Source organism: Spermophilus citellus, assembly GCF_964194105.1.
Source record: "Spermophilus citellus genome assembly, chromosome: 2".
Taxonomy (NCBI): Eukaryota; Metazoa; Chordata; class Mammalia; order Rodentia; family Sciuridae; genus Spermophilus; species Spermophilus citellus.
Genome location: NC_138183.1, coordinates 132,537,850 through 132,553,821, shown reverse-complemented (window position 1 = coordinate 132,553,821; position 15,972 = coordinate 132,537,850). Strand labels below are relative to the sequence as shown.

Sequence of the window (15,972 nt, the reverse complement as noted above, 5' to 3'; positions counted from 1 at the left end):
AGGTCACATAGCCAGAACATACAGGAATTGGAATTTTCTTCACATCAAATTTCAGAGCAAGCAAGACTGGATAAAAAGATAGGGTCCCAGATAGCATTTAGAAAGGAAGCTTAGAATAAGGAGGCCCAGAGGTGCCCATAAAAGGTGGGATCAAAAAAAGGCATTGGAATCAAACCCATATTATCATGGGTGGACATTTTCAATTCACATAGCCTGAATTACAGAAGGGTGGTGGGGTAGAGCATCCTAGGCATTTGGGACTAGTGCCAGGCCTTACCTGACTCCTGTCAGAGCCACAGCCCTCCCTGCCCAGCCCTACATGCCTGGCAGAGGATCTGGTGCCAAGAGGAATCAGCACAGGTCATCCTGACTGCTGGTTCCTGTCAGCGAGACCCATCTGGCTGAGCTGCCGGCACAGCCACATGAGGCAGGGTCCCCACAGAGAAAATAGTGTGGTCTTCATAAGGTTGAGCTTTTCTCTTTTTATTCTTCTGGGACTCCAGGACCAGGATGAGGGAAAGGGGGCTTTGGGTTAGGAACCTGGCTTACATTTCAAACAGAGACTCTAATTGATTTGGACCTGAGCCTCTTTACTTCTCATTACTACCAGGAGCCGCTGAGTTCCTTTCATGTTCCAAGAGACCATGGCATCCTGTCTCCAGCAAAGGCTTTGGCTTAACCCATTCCTGACCATCATCCATTGTCTGGCTTGAGTTTACTGAGTAGGAGTGGTGGGAGGAGTCCACGCAACAGCATTAGGCAAGAAGAATTAGCCCTCAATCTGCTTCCCACTTTCAGGTTTGCTCCTTGCACATGGACATGCACCTGCAGCCCTCTGACCTGGATTCTTCTTGTAGTTCATGACCATCTTGTCCCTACAGCTAGACTACACAGATGGATAGAGAAAGTTCACCTCCTAGACCGTTAGACTTGCAAGCTCTAAATATCCACTTATTTTCCTGTGTGTGATTTTGTGCAGGTTACTTAACTTCTATATACTGCATATTCTTTACCTAAAGAATATAAACATTTGGTTGTTTTCCTTTTCATTTATATTCATTTCTTACTACAAAAGCAATAAATGCTTTTAGTAAAAATTTTTAAATATGTAAGTATAAAGAGATTATTATTGGGCTGGGGTTATGGGTCAGTGGTAGGGCACTTGCCTAGCACATAACAGGCACTGGGTTTGATCCTCAGCACCACATAAAAATAAATAAATTAAATAAAGGTATTGTGTCTGTCTACAACTAAAAAAAAAAATTAAAAAAGAGATTAGGGCCCTTTTGGCTCTCTGAGCAGCACCATGATGGTAGGCAAGAACAAGCACCCTACAAAAGGTGGCAAGAAGGGAGCCAAGAAGAAAGTGGTTGATCCATTTTCTAAGAAAGATTGGTATGACGTGAAAGCATCAGCGATGTTCAATATAAGAAATATTGGAAAAACATTAGTCACAAGGACCCAAGGAACCAAAATTGCATCCGATGGCCTCAAGGGTTGGGTGTTTGAAGTGATTCTTGCTGATCTGCAGAATGATGAAGTTGAATTTAGGAAGTTCGAACTAATTACTGAGGATGTTCAGGGAAAAAACTGCCTGACCAACTTCCATGGCATGGATCTTACCATAACAAAATGTGTTCCATGGTCAAAAAATGGTAGATGATGATGAAAGCTCATGTTGATGTCAAGACTACCGATGGTTATTTGCTGTGTCTGTTCTGTGTTGGTTTTACTAAAAAATGCAATAATCAGATATGTAAGACCTCTTATGCTTGGCACCAACAGGTCTGCCAAATCCAGAAGAAGATGTTGGAATAATCTTCATAATATAGAAAGTTAAAAAATATGTTTCAGAGATTAGCCCCAGCCCCTAATATCTCTCTCTCTCTCTCTCTCTCTCTCTCTCTCTCTCTCTCTCTCTCTCTCTCTTTCACAAATAGGACTTTTTATTAGTCACTATTAAAAATCTGAATTTTAGGGGGCTGGAGTGTGGCTCAGTGGTAAAGCATTTGCCTGGCATTTGTAAGGCACTGGGTTCAATCCTCAGCACCGCATATAAATAAATAAATAAAAAGATTTAAGGATTGCATAGAATTCCCTAAAAAGTACCATGACTTATTCATCTGTTTATCTGTTGATATATACATGGGTTGTTTCTGAGATCTCATTGTCACAAACAGTGCTGTAATGAACTTGCTTTGTAGTAGATTCAACTCAGGGTGTCTGCCTTGCTCATGAGCTACCCCAGGACAATACCTGTGATATTCCCCTGTCTTGGAGAGCTCTTTCCTCCTACAGCTTCCTTTAACTCATAGTCCAAATAGTCATTGGGTCATCCCATCCTGTTTCCAGAACTACCCTATTGTAGTGGGTCAGGGTGGCAGGCATCCCTCAAATGAGCCAGTGCAGAACCCTTTCCTGGGAATGGGAATCCAGAAGAGAGAATCCCTATTTTTCTTCTAGTTAGGAAAATGGGATGACAAGAACCTGAAAGCTGCCAGAAAGCCCAAGAGAATGAAGCCCACACAGAAAGCAACAAAACGAAGGATGATCTCTTAATTTTATTTTTTGCAGTGCTGCAGATCAAGTTCAGGGACTGTGCATGCTAGGCAAGTACTCTACCACTGAGCTAAATCCCCCAGCCCAGAATCTCTTTTCTAAACCAAAGATCTGGACCATTTCTAAGGTCCCTCTGCTTCTAACATTCTGGGAGAGTAAATGTTCCCCACAGGCTTATGTGTTGAAGACTTGGTCTCCAGGAGCTGGGGGCACATTTGGAAGGTGGTGGAAACTTTAGGAGGTGGAAACTAGTTGGAGGAACTAGGGGTGTGTCCTTGAAGGCTCTAATTTGTCCTGGCCCCTTCTTCCCCACCCCTTTGCTTCTGGTCACTATGAAGTGAGCAGCTCTGCTCCTCCACATGCTCCTGCTGGTCAAAAGCTCAAAGCAATGAGGTCAAATGACCAATAGACCAAAATCTCAAAAACCATGAAAAATAAATCCTTTCTCCTTTTAAATTGATTTTCTCAGGTATTTTCTCACAGCAACAGAAGCTGACTAATACAAAGAGGAAATCAGAGAGTAAGCCCAGAGCTTTCTACCCATCATATTTCCTCCCTATGAATCCTTGGACTCTTGGAAGGCCAGGGGCCTCTGGGGAAGTTCTTTCTTCCATTCTTTTTACATGACTCTTGTAATCATGGAGATTGTCCAGCCTCTCCTCACTGAAATTGCATCTGTAATGTAAGAACCAACTTCTTTGAGAGGCATAATTTGTGAACTATCATCTGTCATTTATATTTCAATGTGGCTGTCAGATTCTTTCATGAGAGCAGACTTTCCTAAAGGAAAGGAGATAAGGCAGGGGAACAATGGACACATTCAAATCAAGCACAAACATTTCTTAAATACCTCCACTTCTCCAGGTTCTGTGTAAAAGACCAGAAATTGAAAAATAAGCAGAATATCCTCCAAGCTTCTGAACCCTCACTTCATGGACTATTTTAGCCCCTGGATCACTGGCATCTCCCCATTTCCACTCCAGGGCTCATCTAATTCAACAGCATCCATGTGAGCCTGCAGTCCATCACCCTCCACCTGCTCCCTGCCTTCTACCTTCATGCATACACTGAAGGGAAGAGTTCCCACTTCATAGGGCTCTCATAAGAATAAGTTAGTGTATCTCATTGTGCTTTGTAAACTATAAAGGATTGTTACTATTAATACCCAGGAAGAAAGGAAGTGCATGGAGCTCAGGGGAGGCAGGACTGAGGAGCATTGGATAATTGGGAAGGCAGACAAGGGCAGGCCAGGAGGACCCCACACTGAGTGACCTGTCATTGGGAAGAGATGCTGGGGGTGGGGCAGCCAGAAACTTTGGAAGGCAGAAAGCATTCAGATATCCACTGGGAGTCAGACCCCCCAACCCAACATTATTCATCTCCCTGGAGGGGGTAGCCTTAAGAGGTTTCTGTGACCAGCTCAGAGCAGCAACTTCCTGAGGCCTGGCAGCCTCCCCCATGGTGTATCTGTCTATCCATCCATTTCTCCCCAGCCCTAGGAGCTGAGATTTGGCTTAGCAGGAGCCTGTCTCTATCCCCTTGCCTATTTCTCAGACTTCCTGAGATGGAGAGAGATAAATGAGGGGATGCTGGATCCTAGGAATATTGGTGGGGTTGGGGAGGGAGTATGGATTTGAGTTCTCCACTCTCTACCCTACCAATACCTCAAGGGCCACAGCAGGGCAATCCAGGGCGAGACAGCTTGGGGATGCACAGCTCCCCCAAGGCGGGGCTGGGATATCAAAGTTGGAAGCGCGGGGCATGTCAGCCTGGCTTTGTAAGCGGGGCTCCCATCAATGCATGAAAGCCTTGCTCTACAAACCGCATTCGCTGCGCTCCCAACCTGCATTCCGGATTGGTCACGGCCTGGCCCCCAGCTGCATTCCTGGGCTAGAGGAGGCAAAGGGGCCTGGTCTCTTTGTTCTTCCCAAATCAGGGCTCAGAACCATGACAGGCTGATCACATTACCCAGCTGAGGTCAGCCTGGCAGGAATGACCCCCTCCTGCTCCTCCCCCACCTCACTGAGACAGGGCAGCCCATCCCACCCCACCCCACTCTCCTCACCTGTGTTGGATCCTTTAACAGCCTGTGCTGAGTTTTGTTGAGGAAGGAAAATCTCAAACCACAGCTTCAGTGTTTCTGTCCAAAGTCAAATGCTGGGAGAAGTGCCCAGACCCTGATTCCAGAGTTTGTCCAATTTCAGGCCATCTCCAAGGACTTGCAGCTGCTCTGGCATGGGCCCAACTGCCTTGCTTGCTGCCTGACCTCTTGGGATCCCCATGTATGCACCTAGATGGCATCTCAGGCCTGAGTTCAGTGTCAGAACAAGGCCAGCCTTCAGCATCCCCATGGCTGAGATGCCCTTCTATCCTAAGCCACAGTTCAAACCCAAATGCCCTCTTGGCTTGGGAGTGACATCTCACCACCCGCTTCCTATGCCTGATGACAGGAATGCAAGCTTGAAGTCTGACCTGCCTGGTATGACTCCCTGTTCTGCTACTTACTTGCTGTGTGAACTTACATGGCTGATTTCACTTCACTTTTTCTGGGCCTCAGTTTCCTCATTTATAAAACTAGTATAAGCATGAAGATTTTAAGATATTCTATTAAGTTTCCTGGGATGTTGTAGGTACACAACCAATGTTACTTTACTTGCTCTCTTCCCTTCCCCGTGGAATGAGTGACCTCAGGCCAAATCTTCACTAGATCAATAATGCACTTTCCTTCTTTTTCTGAATTCCTAAACCTCTGATAATGGGGGCCAAGCTATCTGGAAATAGCTATACACAAATCATCCCTCGTTGTTCTGAATCTTTTTATATGTCAATCTTTGTCTCCCCAACAAGCTTGTTGGCATTCCAGGAAAGATCTTCATTTTGTTATTTGTTCAACAAATATGTAATGAAGAGAACTGGGCAGGCAATGGGGATCCAGCTAAGGAGAAGGCAGGTCAGGCTCCTGCATGGCTGAGCTCACAGGCACTATTTAATGTGCAATGAGTTGCAATAATTTTTTTTTTCCAGTTTAAATGAGCACTGTAATGGAAAAGCATGGGCCATAATGAGAATCTAATAGGGGGCTCTGGGAAGTTTCCTCTGAGGGAATCTAAGCTGAGTCCTGAAGAACTAATGGGAGCAAGAGGGAGAAGGACTCCTAGTCAGGGCCTAAGTGTAGCAGTGAGAGTTGTAGGGGCTTTTTGTCCTGATAAGGAAACTGGGCTGTATTCCAGAATGAAATCAGAACCCATTGTGAGATTTTGAGTAGGAGCATAGTATGATCAGAATTACCAGATAAGAGAAAAGAAAGGATTCCAGACACAATGGTGCATGCTTGAAATACCAGCTACTCAGGAGACTGAGTCAGGAGGATCTCTTGAGACCCTGTCTCAAAATAAAAAGAGCTGAGTTTGTAGCTCAGTGATAGAGTGGCCCTGAGTTCAATCCCAAGTACCACAAAAGAAAGGGAGAAAAAGGGAGAGAGACAAGAAAAATAAAAGAAAGGAGGCCCGGGTGACCAGGAACGAAGGTAGTGAGATTCAGCATGCTGGGGGTACAGGTCATGCTGGAGGTATCCTTGGGTGAGTTTGGCTTGATAAAAGCAGTAGAGACTGAGAGATGAAGGCAGAACCATCAGGGCTGCTCCACAAAAACCCATTTATAACTGATACTTGGTTGGCCTCAGGGACCAGACACTAGCCTACTCTCAGTTATGCAAGAAATAAAACATCCTCAGAATGGCCCATCCTGTGTTGCTAATAGGGTGTTTTCAGAGATTTTCAGCACCACGGACTCCATTTTATTGTTCTCCCTCTCACCTGGTGAGTTGTGTTGAAGGATTTTTGTCTACTAAACAAATTAAATTCATTAAATTACTAATTAACTTTGTTGCCTCATGTTTTACTACTCAGGCCTTCAGAACTGGTAATTTGAGTTGCTGATTTCAGGAGATAACTGCTCTTCCCACATGGAGATGATTTAATTCCAGCCCAAAATAAGTGTGATGTTTCAGTTCTGAGCAGCCTGGGTTTTCTTTTTCTCCATTGGAGTTTATAAGCATTTATGAACAAACCCGGTGCCTGCCCTCAGGAAGATTGTGGTCCTGAGGGTGATGCATTTGAGGAAACAGCCAATTACAAATGCCAGATGACAGTACTACTCTGTGGGTAAGCACAGGCTTGGATGGGCATGCTCTGCCTGCAGCACAGCCTGGGAGGCATGCTGAATGCTCTGTCTGTCCCTCCAGGTGACTCCACACCTGCCTGCATTCTGCTCTGCATCCCTGGCCTGACTCTCAGGGTTGAAGGACTGCACCAATGGGGCTCTTCTGCCCTCTTGATTCCAACAGGGTTTTGCTAATTGGATTTTCTGGCAGGAGGAGGATAAGGTCAGATTCCCCTCCCCTTTCCCCCATTCAGCCACCTGGAATCCAGATCTGCTGTAGTTCTGTTCCTCTTCTGAAATGCCACAGGACCTATCCCTTGCTTGCAGGGTTCTGGTAACTGCCCCCTCTTTACTCCTTTAAGCCTACTGTAGATGGGGATTTGTGCTCCATTGTTAGCTTTTTCACTCCTTGTTGGTGTCCCTGAATCCTGCCAATGGCGTCTCACTAGTTCCTTCTTGCTATCTCCTCCAAGTTCCTGTTTGAACAAGCCATCTGTTCCTCTGGGAACCTGGCTTATATGAGGGTCAGAGAAAACTTCTCAGAAGGCTGGCATTTATCCAAAGGATGAAAAGGAGTTAGCCTTATAGCAGAAGATACGTGATTTCTGGGATTGTTTTTTCTCTTATAAACATGGAAACTGCTTCCCAACCTCCATTTCTACCTCCAAGGACACTTAAGCACAGAGTATGTCCAGGTTGGGAATCATTGGCCTAGAGCTGAAAAAGGCTGCACAAACTCTAATTTGGAGGCCTATCTGTTCTCCTCCCAGCCAGACCCTGAGTTGAAAGAGAGAAAGTCTGTGGCTGCCCCACTGGAGGCTGTACCCTTTCACTCCCTCTCAGGGGTTCTCCCAGAACATGAGTGGAGGCTCTGCCATTTCCACCCGCTCCGGCTTCTCTAACCCAGCTCCTGTCCTCTCACGGAGAAACAGCCCTGGCCAGATGCTGGTGAGAGTGAATTCCTGGGGAAGGAATGTCCCCAGGTCCATCAGGCAGAAGGGCAGCTGCCCCAAAGATCAGGTTTCAGGAAAAACAGGCCTACCTCCTCCTTCATAGCAGTCCAGGGCTCCTGGACGTCTGGACACCTGCTGGGGATCCCACCCCTAGTCCACCCCTTTCCTGGCCCCCAGAGATGGGAAAGAGCTGAGCTAGGCTGTGGGGTTGTCATGCTCCTCCCCTCCCAGCCGCCCCAGTCTAGTCCCTCTCCCACTCCCTGTCACCTCCAATTAGATAATTCATGTTCATGCTTTTCAGAATCTGGCCTTCCCACCAGCTAAATCCGGCACCTGCCCATGCCCTCCCCTTCTCCCCCCAGCTTCTGGGGCTTCCTTTGGAGATTTCACACTGACCTCACCCTGTGTCTCTTTGTGGAGAGACATACTGTGCTTATTCCTGCCAGTTCCCATCCTCTTACACCCCCTCCCTCTTTCCATTGACCTTATGCCTCATGATTCCTGCCTCTCCAAACCCATCAACATTCATCACCTGCATCCCTAAAGAGAAGCCCAGTGCTACCTGGCATCGTTATTTAAACAATAATGACAGCTACTATTTTCTCAGTGTCTCCTCTGTGTGCCAGACAGTCTAGAGTGAGTCAGCCCCTTCAACAACCCTAACCATGTAGGTATTTCTAACACAATGTTCCTCTTGAGGTAACTGAGACCTTAAGTAATTTTTTAGGCTGGGGAATGGTAGTGGGAAGACTTGAATCCAGATTCTTCCATCTGGAAAGCTCTGGCTCTTATCCACTCCTCCACACTAACTTGTCTTGTCTCCTCAGTATAAGTTTTCAGCACATACAGACCTGACGATGTGGTTCTCTTGAATTTAACACGGTTGCCCAGCTGTGGAAGACACTGGTTATGGCCCTCAGTCTCTTCACACAGTAACTACAGTGATCCATTTAATGCTTAAATCAGATCTTGCTCTAAAGACAACTTCTGTTGTTTTCACTTTTCAAGCCAAAGTCCTGTCAATGACCTACAACACCCAGTGTGACCTGCTACACACGTGTCCTCTGCCCCTTACCTACTTCCACTCTGCTCAATTCATACTGGCTCCTGGTTATTCCTTACGTGTTCCAGGTACACACTGTGAGCAACCAGCAAAGCCAGAGTTAGAGTCCCATCCTCCATGTGAGCTGCCCCCTAACTTCCTGGTCATGGCCTTATTTCCTGCCAGCAGCAAGGGCCCTGTGCTATTTCCGTAGCAGCTCCAATGCCACATGAGCATTGTGTGACCCTCCCTCCCAAAAACTGAGTCTTTTCTTAGCCTTTTACTTCTGCTGTGACCTCCAGGCTGGCCCTTGCATCTCTCTTACTATGTCCCCTTTTCTCCCTTCTTCCCTACCCTCCCTGCACAGGCCACTCCCATTGTGAGCCACAGCCCATCCCTACCAGGCCTTTGCTTGTGCTGTCCTCCACTCAAAGCAGATGCTCGCTTATCTACGTACTTGATGTCCCACTCATGAGCCTCCCCAGTCTCCCCCCCTCTTCCTTCTCTACTCCAACTGCAGCCAGGCTCTTTCCCTCTGCCCTTCTCCATGGCGTGTGGATTCTCTCCCTGTACCCCAGGGACCCTACCTCAGCTATTGTGGGATTTTTTTTTTTTTTAGCCTTTTACTTCTATATATTTCCATTGCCACTTTTAGACTATGAATCCCTGTTCATGTTGTCCCCTCTTGGTGATTGGTGCCCAATTCCTACATGTGGATTTAAAAGAATTAAGTTCACTCAGGGGAAAACTGAGGTTGAAAAGAAAGACGAGTTGCCCCTGGTCACGAGGCAAAGTCCACAGCAGATCTCACCCCTGTAGGGCTTCCTGGTGACATACAGGATGCCAAAGCAGTTTTCATTTTGGAGAAACAACACATATTTTTTTAGTATTGAAGATGGTCCCATGATTTCTGCCTGTTGATGTCACTTCTGTGATTATATTATGTTATAGGGCAAAAGAGAGATGACTTGGAAGAGTCTAATTTAATTCCAGGAGCTCTTCAAAAGTGGAGACATTTCTGTAGCTGAAGGCCAAGAAGTCAGAGGTGGGGCACATGGTAAAGGATTCCTCACATGCTGGCTTGAAGATGTAGGGGGCTCTTGACCAGGAACCTGGATGATGTCTAGAAGCTGGGAACTAAATTGTGCCAAGAACTAAGTAGATACATGCCCAGAGCCTCAGAAAGGTACATGACCATGCCTGCCGGCCTCCATTTCAGCCTGTAAAACACTGAGCCACGGACCTGACTGTGCCACCTATGCCCATCATCTGACCTGGAGAACTGTGATCTGAAGATTTGTGTTGTCCAAATTGTTGCTGTTGTGATGATTTGTTACACAGCAATAAAAAATTAACAATAAGTAATACATGTGAACCAGCCTGTATAGGTTGGTCCTCAATGAATGAATGCTAGTTATTCTGATTAACACCCAGCTATAACCACGATCACAATGTCATTGGTTCTGCCTTTCCCTCTTCCTTGGATCTGGTTATGACCCCCAGCACGGCTATCTTGGGCTCCAGCAGGGACAGTGGTGTCCTCTGGCTTCCGTGTGGCTTTGCTCCACATAGCCACAGCCTCTGCTCAGCCCTGGCTGACTCTTCTCATGTCCTCTGCCCTGTCCCTGGCTCCATCCACCCACCACTGTCTACCCACAGCTCCAGAAAGAGGAAAAAGATGCACATAGCCTTATCGTGCAGTTTGCTAGTGAGAAACAAGTGGCCTGCCATGCTCAGGGCAGAAAGAGGAGGACGAGCCCCACCAGAGTTCAACCCCATATTCCTGGGGTGGCCCAATGTGACATGGCCAGGAGGGCACAAAGGACTTCTCCACCTAAATGTCTCCTTGGACAACAAAGCCTTGGTGACCAGAGCAGCCCTCCTCCTGAGCACCCACACCACAGCCCTGGGTGTGGGCAGGAGGGCAGCCAAAGCCTGAGTCACTGGGAGGAGACAGTTGGGTCTTGACTTGTGGTGTCCATGGGGAGAACTGAGAGACTGGGGAGGGCTGTAAAGCCCCTACCTCCACCCAGAACTCCTGATGGCCCCACAGTGGGGGAGCTGGAAGCCTGTCTCCCTGGCACTGGAGCCTTCTGCTGCCATTTCAAACCTCACTGCCCTTCTTTGTCCCTCAGGCCCACTATCTTCTCTAGGGGCATCCACTCTCTTCTCTTGACAACTTATTTCCTCTTCATCCCCAGGCTCTTTATTTTTATTTTTATTGTTTTTGGAACTGGGGATTGAATTCAGGACTTCATTCATGCAAGCGCCTTACCACTGAGCTACATCCCTGCCCTAATAGCCATTTATCTCCAGGTTCGTTCCTGTTTGGGCCTGAAAGATAAGGGAATTAGCTGATGGCCATTCCAGATTCTTGTCTAGCTCACCGTTCTGATTTTAGCATTCATCTCAATTTTATGATCATAGCCTTTTTTTCCTTTTATTTTCTTCCCAGCCTCTTTATCAAACAGGAAAGCAGAGGACAGCTGGCTCATTCCGGGTAACAGAGCAGTGCAAGAACTAAAGTCCATGCCAGGACTTTGGTTTGAGCTGGAAACTCTGACTGGACACATGGCAGTAGAGAAAGAGGCAGTCCCTGAGGTGGGATGACCTGGCATGTGACTGCCCAACAGGGGCCGCTGTCTGCTCCACACTCAGCTCTGGAGGCACCAGGAGGACAATGCCAGACCCACTTGGCAATCCCACACTCCCATTGCCTCTCTCAGCCATCTGTCCCATGCACTGGACACTGTATGGTCCTGGGCTTTACACTACAGCTCTTGCTGTCTGACTTCTGCATCTACCTGCTGCCACATGCCAGGCGCTGTGCTCCTTAGAGACTCTATTCTCTAACATAGTAACCTCAGGTTGTCTCTCTACCTGGGTTTAGCACTTTCCAGAACTTCAGGAGATGGGACCAATGCAATGGAGCCTCCTAAATCAGGCTTGTACTGTCCCAGGAAAGAGAGGGAATTTGGATACTGACTTGGTTTCTGGCATGTTGGCAGGGACCCCACTAAACTCCTCCCATTCACAGCTGCCAACCATCCACCACTGCCCCTCCTCTGAACGTTCAGAGTCCCGATGTTCTCTCAGCTATCAGCATTCCCCCTTCCCACTGTTGTCCCAGACAGGAACTGGACCCATCCTGAGAAAAACAAGAAGCACCTCAGTCTTAGGTCTGGAAACATCCCCTTTCTGGGGAAAGAAGAAAAAACATTTTTTTTTTTTTCAGTATTGTGGATTGAACCCAGGGCTTCATGCATGCTAGGCACTTGCTCTATCACAGAGCCACATCCCAGCCAGGAAGAACCATATTAAGGGTCTTCCGTGTGATCTTAGACATTGTTCTGGGAGCTTCCCACAGAATATCTTAGTTATTCCTTACAAGAGCTCCACAGAATCAGTACTGTCTCCATCTTACAGGTGAGAATACTCTTCAGAGAGTGCTCTGACTAGCTCAAGGTTCTGGAGTGGAGCTGAAACTGGAGCCACATCTATTTGGTTCCATAACTCACACCAGACCACTCCTGGCAACCCACTGTCTTAAGCTTCTGTCTACTTGGTCCTGCCTCAGTTTCCCATTTGGCCTTTCAGTTCTGTATTAGGACTGGAGTTTTTCTTGAATCCCTTCGGACTTAGTTCAGGCTGCTGCCTTGAACTGAGCTTGTAGTGGCCATGATGAAGACAGTTTCTGGCTCATTGTTGGATTCCAGTCCCTCTTCCACACTCTAGTTCCTTGCCTCTTTTCCAAGCCATCTTATAGTGGGTATGACCTCTGCCTGGAAATGTGGGTCCATTATAATTCCCAGGCTTACCTTATTGAGGGATTGGGCATGATAAGAAATAGCCAAAGTCAAATGTAAAGGTTTGGAAGATGGTCCAAGAAGTTCTCCCCAAAAGAGTGTGGATGCCATAAATTTGGTAGAAAGTGGCTAACAAGATCCACCCAGTCTTGGATTTTATGGACATGAAGGAAAGCAAGACCTGGGGGTAGAGAGAGGGCCAGAAGACATCCTCACCTCCCAAGGAGCTGTCTGTTTACATTCCGTCTGCTCACAGTGCCTTTTCCAGACTGCTGGCCCAGCTCCCTCACATACTGTTATGGTCAACACCCTTCCTGTTGCCTGGTGCTTCCATGGGAGAACACTGCTGTCTGTCATGTTTCTGCTACACCCCAATTCCCAGAGAGAAAGAACTGGGCACGGAGAGGGTGCCTGGGCAGCCTAGAGCCTCACAACCTAATGGCCCTTCAGCTGATAAGCCTCTACCTCTTTGCTTCTCTCTTAGAGTTTGAGTCCTTTCCCTGCCTTTCTGTCCCTGTCTACTCCCAAAGTCTAGGGAACAAAGGCTCTGAGATGTAGACACCCATTTCCATATAACCAGTAAAGTCAGGAAGAGAAAGCCCACATCTTTCTGACCAGTATCTCCCAGATCCTAAGTCTACCCTTCTGGCAAGGCCTTTGGCCCCCAACCTAGCAGGTAGATAGCACGGCCTTTTTCAAACAAGGAGACCTAAGCCGAGCTGAGACCTTCCTCCATCAAAAGTTGACTTGTGCCTCCTCTGTCATGTAGTTTTCCTGTCTGTCCTAGGACATCCTTAGTCAAGAACTGCTAGCAGGGACCAAGGGAGGGCTTGGAGTGGGAGAGCAGGGCACTGTTCTACCTATAGGTGATACCCTGTATCACACAAAGGCAACTATTTTCTGGAAGAAAAAAAAAGATGAAAAGACCCAGGGACAGAATGGGAGAGAGATAGAGACAAAGATAAAAAAGTAGCAAGACAGAGAGACACATGCTGGGGGAGATAGATAGAAAGACCAAAAAGTACTGAGAGGCTTAAATTGACACCACATGGTCACTATGCCGGACCCCAGGGCCCAGCAAACGAGGTTTCGTGCTGAGTCAGTTACCATGGTGATAAACATGCAGGAAATATCCAAGATAACTAGAATAGTGGAAATAACATGTGTTTTGGATAAAACCTACCCCACCCCACCCCCTCCAATGTATTCATCACATTATTTAGGATAAACTTGGCTTTTGCACAATCTCCTTCCCCGAGAGGCCAGGCTGGGGGATTCTAAGGTCAGAGGGTGAAAGGCATGTGGCCCTAGGGGACCCAATGAGCCTGGAACAGAGTTTGTTCCCTCACTCTGCCTCCCCAAGTCTAGGTTTGGATACCTAGAGTCATCTGCTCCTAGACGAAGAGGCCAGAAAGAGTCTGAATTCCTGTTCAAGGTCACGCACATAGTAGGTCTGAGGACAGGGGAAGGAACTGAGTTGGAGCCAAGCACCGTGGAGTGCTGTCATCTCTGCATGGTGACTACTGTCCCCACTTTTAAAACAAGGGCAAAAATATTCAGCAGTAAGAAGTGGTGAAGGGAGGGAGAAAGAGACAGGGCTCTCAGGGGCAGACGACCTTGAGAAAAAGAAGAAAAGGAAAAGCTTTGGCTCACACACAGAAAAGTGAGTCTCACACCTGGGGAGAAGAAGGGGTTAAGAGAGTCTCAGAAGAGAGCAAGACCTCTTAGAAGTATGTTCCCAAGGACCTGGGAGGGGAGAGGTTACCACTAAAAGCCAGCCCAGTCAGCCCCTTTCCACCCTCTAAGCATCAGGATGCTCCACACTTCTCTGAGTCTCCAGCAGAAAGTATTCCATGGAGAGAAAACAAGGTTTCAAGTCAGATGTCCTGCAGCCTCCTGCTTGTAAGACATGGATAGGGCCCATGGCTTCACAGGACCTCTGTACTGGCTTCCACCAAGTAGAGCTAAAAAGGCTGTTTGGAGTAAATGCCACAGTGCACGTGGGAGCACTTGGCACATCATAAAACTCCATGTCCAAGTTGTTGACTGCTATCGTGACTCAGGCAGAGAGGAATAGACAGGCCAAGGGGCAGGGAGAAGTTGCAGTCAAAGGTTCATATGAGGAGACTGGTTTCTCTAATGACATTACACCCAGATTTTCCGATCTAAACAACTAGCTTCAGTTGTGATTTCCCATCTTGGAACGTTTCTGGGAAATGATCCCTGATAGAAATTGGTTTGGGAATGGTTCCACCTGGACACAGTGGACCTTGCTTGGTTTGAGTGTTCCCCTTGGGAATGCCAGAACCAAGTCATGACCTGAGAAGACCTGGTGGGGTCTCCCACTGACCCTTACTCCTGACCCTCTCCAGGAACCAAAGCACCACCCCTTTCTGAATCAAGTCTGGTAGTGGTGCTTAAATGACTCTCTAGGCCCCAATGGTACCATCTCCCTTGGGAATATAGAGAGCTCACCAACTCACAGCAGATTTTAATTCTTTTTTGCTGTTGGGAAGAATGAAACCCATACCACTCAGCTCAAGTTTAAAGCCTTACCAGGCTGTGAGAAATGAGGATGGAGAACAAGGCAAGCATAGGGAGGGAAAAACCATAAATGCCCCAATGCTTGGTGCCTAGGGAAGTGTGACAACAGCTGAGTGTGGGGAGGGATTGGCTTGGGGGCAAGAATCCTGTTTCCCAGAACTGGTACTAGGGCATGACCCCTGGAGAAACAGAAAGCTGGCAGTTCCTCACAGGTGATGTGCCAGGTAGTCATGCAGAGAAAATATAGACCAAAGCTGGGCCTAGCCCCTCAGGCCAGTCTTGGTTCCAAGGGAGGATAGTAGGAAGTGTGCTGGGCAGAACACAACCTTCCAGCTGGCTGCCTTTGCTATATCTGACTTCATCCTCTCACCCCCACCAATTTTTCCACACTGATTCTCTTTAGCCCTGGAGTGATTTTTCCATCTCTTCATCTGGTTCTATATGGCACCAGAAAAGGCAGCCTGGGCAGCAGGAGGCTGGCATGGATGTGTATGTGTGCATGCATGTGCATCAGGGGCAGATGTGGGAGGTAGGCTGATGGTGTAGGAGATGAGGGACTTAGTAGTCCCGAGCCAGGCAATCCTGGTTGTTTCTCCAAACATTGCTAGGAAAGCCCAAGAGCTAATAATAACAGATACAGAAGGTTGGAGCCTAGAGGGGGATGAAGTGCCCATCTACCCGCTGGCTTCATAATTCTTCAGTTTTTGAGAGGCACAGGGGTAGACCACAGATTACAGAGAAGTCTTAACCTGAGAAGGAGGGACCTGGTCTTCCTTCCCTACTACATGGCCCCAGCTGGGGACACAGCTCAAGCTGGAGTGTGAGGACAGAAAGTAAGGCCCAAGATTTGTCCAGAAGTCTTGGGGATATGGTGTTCCCGGGCCCCAGGATAGGGGCATGGTGCCGA

At 47.6% G+C, this 15,972-nt stretch overlaps 1 protein-coding gene across 1 annotated transcript; it reads left to right on the top strand.

The window, feature by feature from the left end:
- Nucleotides 1-1,301: 1,301 nt before the first annotated feature.
- LOC308641288 (small ribosomal subunit protein eS1-like) lies at nucleotides 1,302-1,809 on the top strand. Its single transcript, XM_081279757.1, has one exon. It carries the CDS (start codon nucleotides 1,307-1,309, stop codon nucleotides 1,661-1,663), a length of 357 nt encoding a protein of 118 aa, XP_081135883.1. The 5' UTR covers nucleotides 1,302-1,306; the 3' UTR covers nucleotides 1,664-1,809.
- Nucleotides 1,810-15,972: the final 14,163 nt, after the last annotated feature.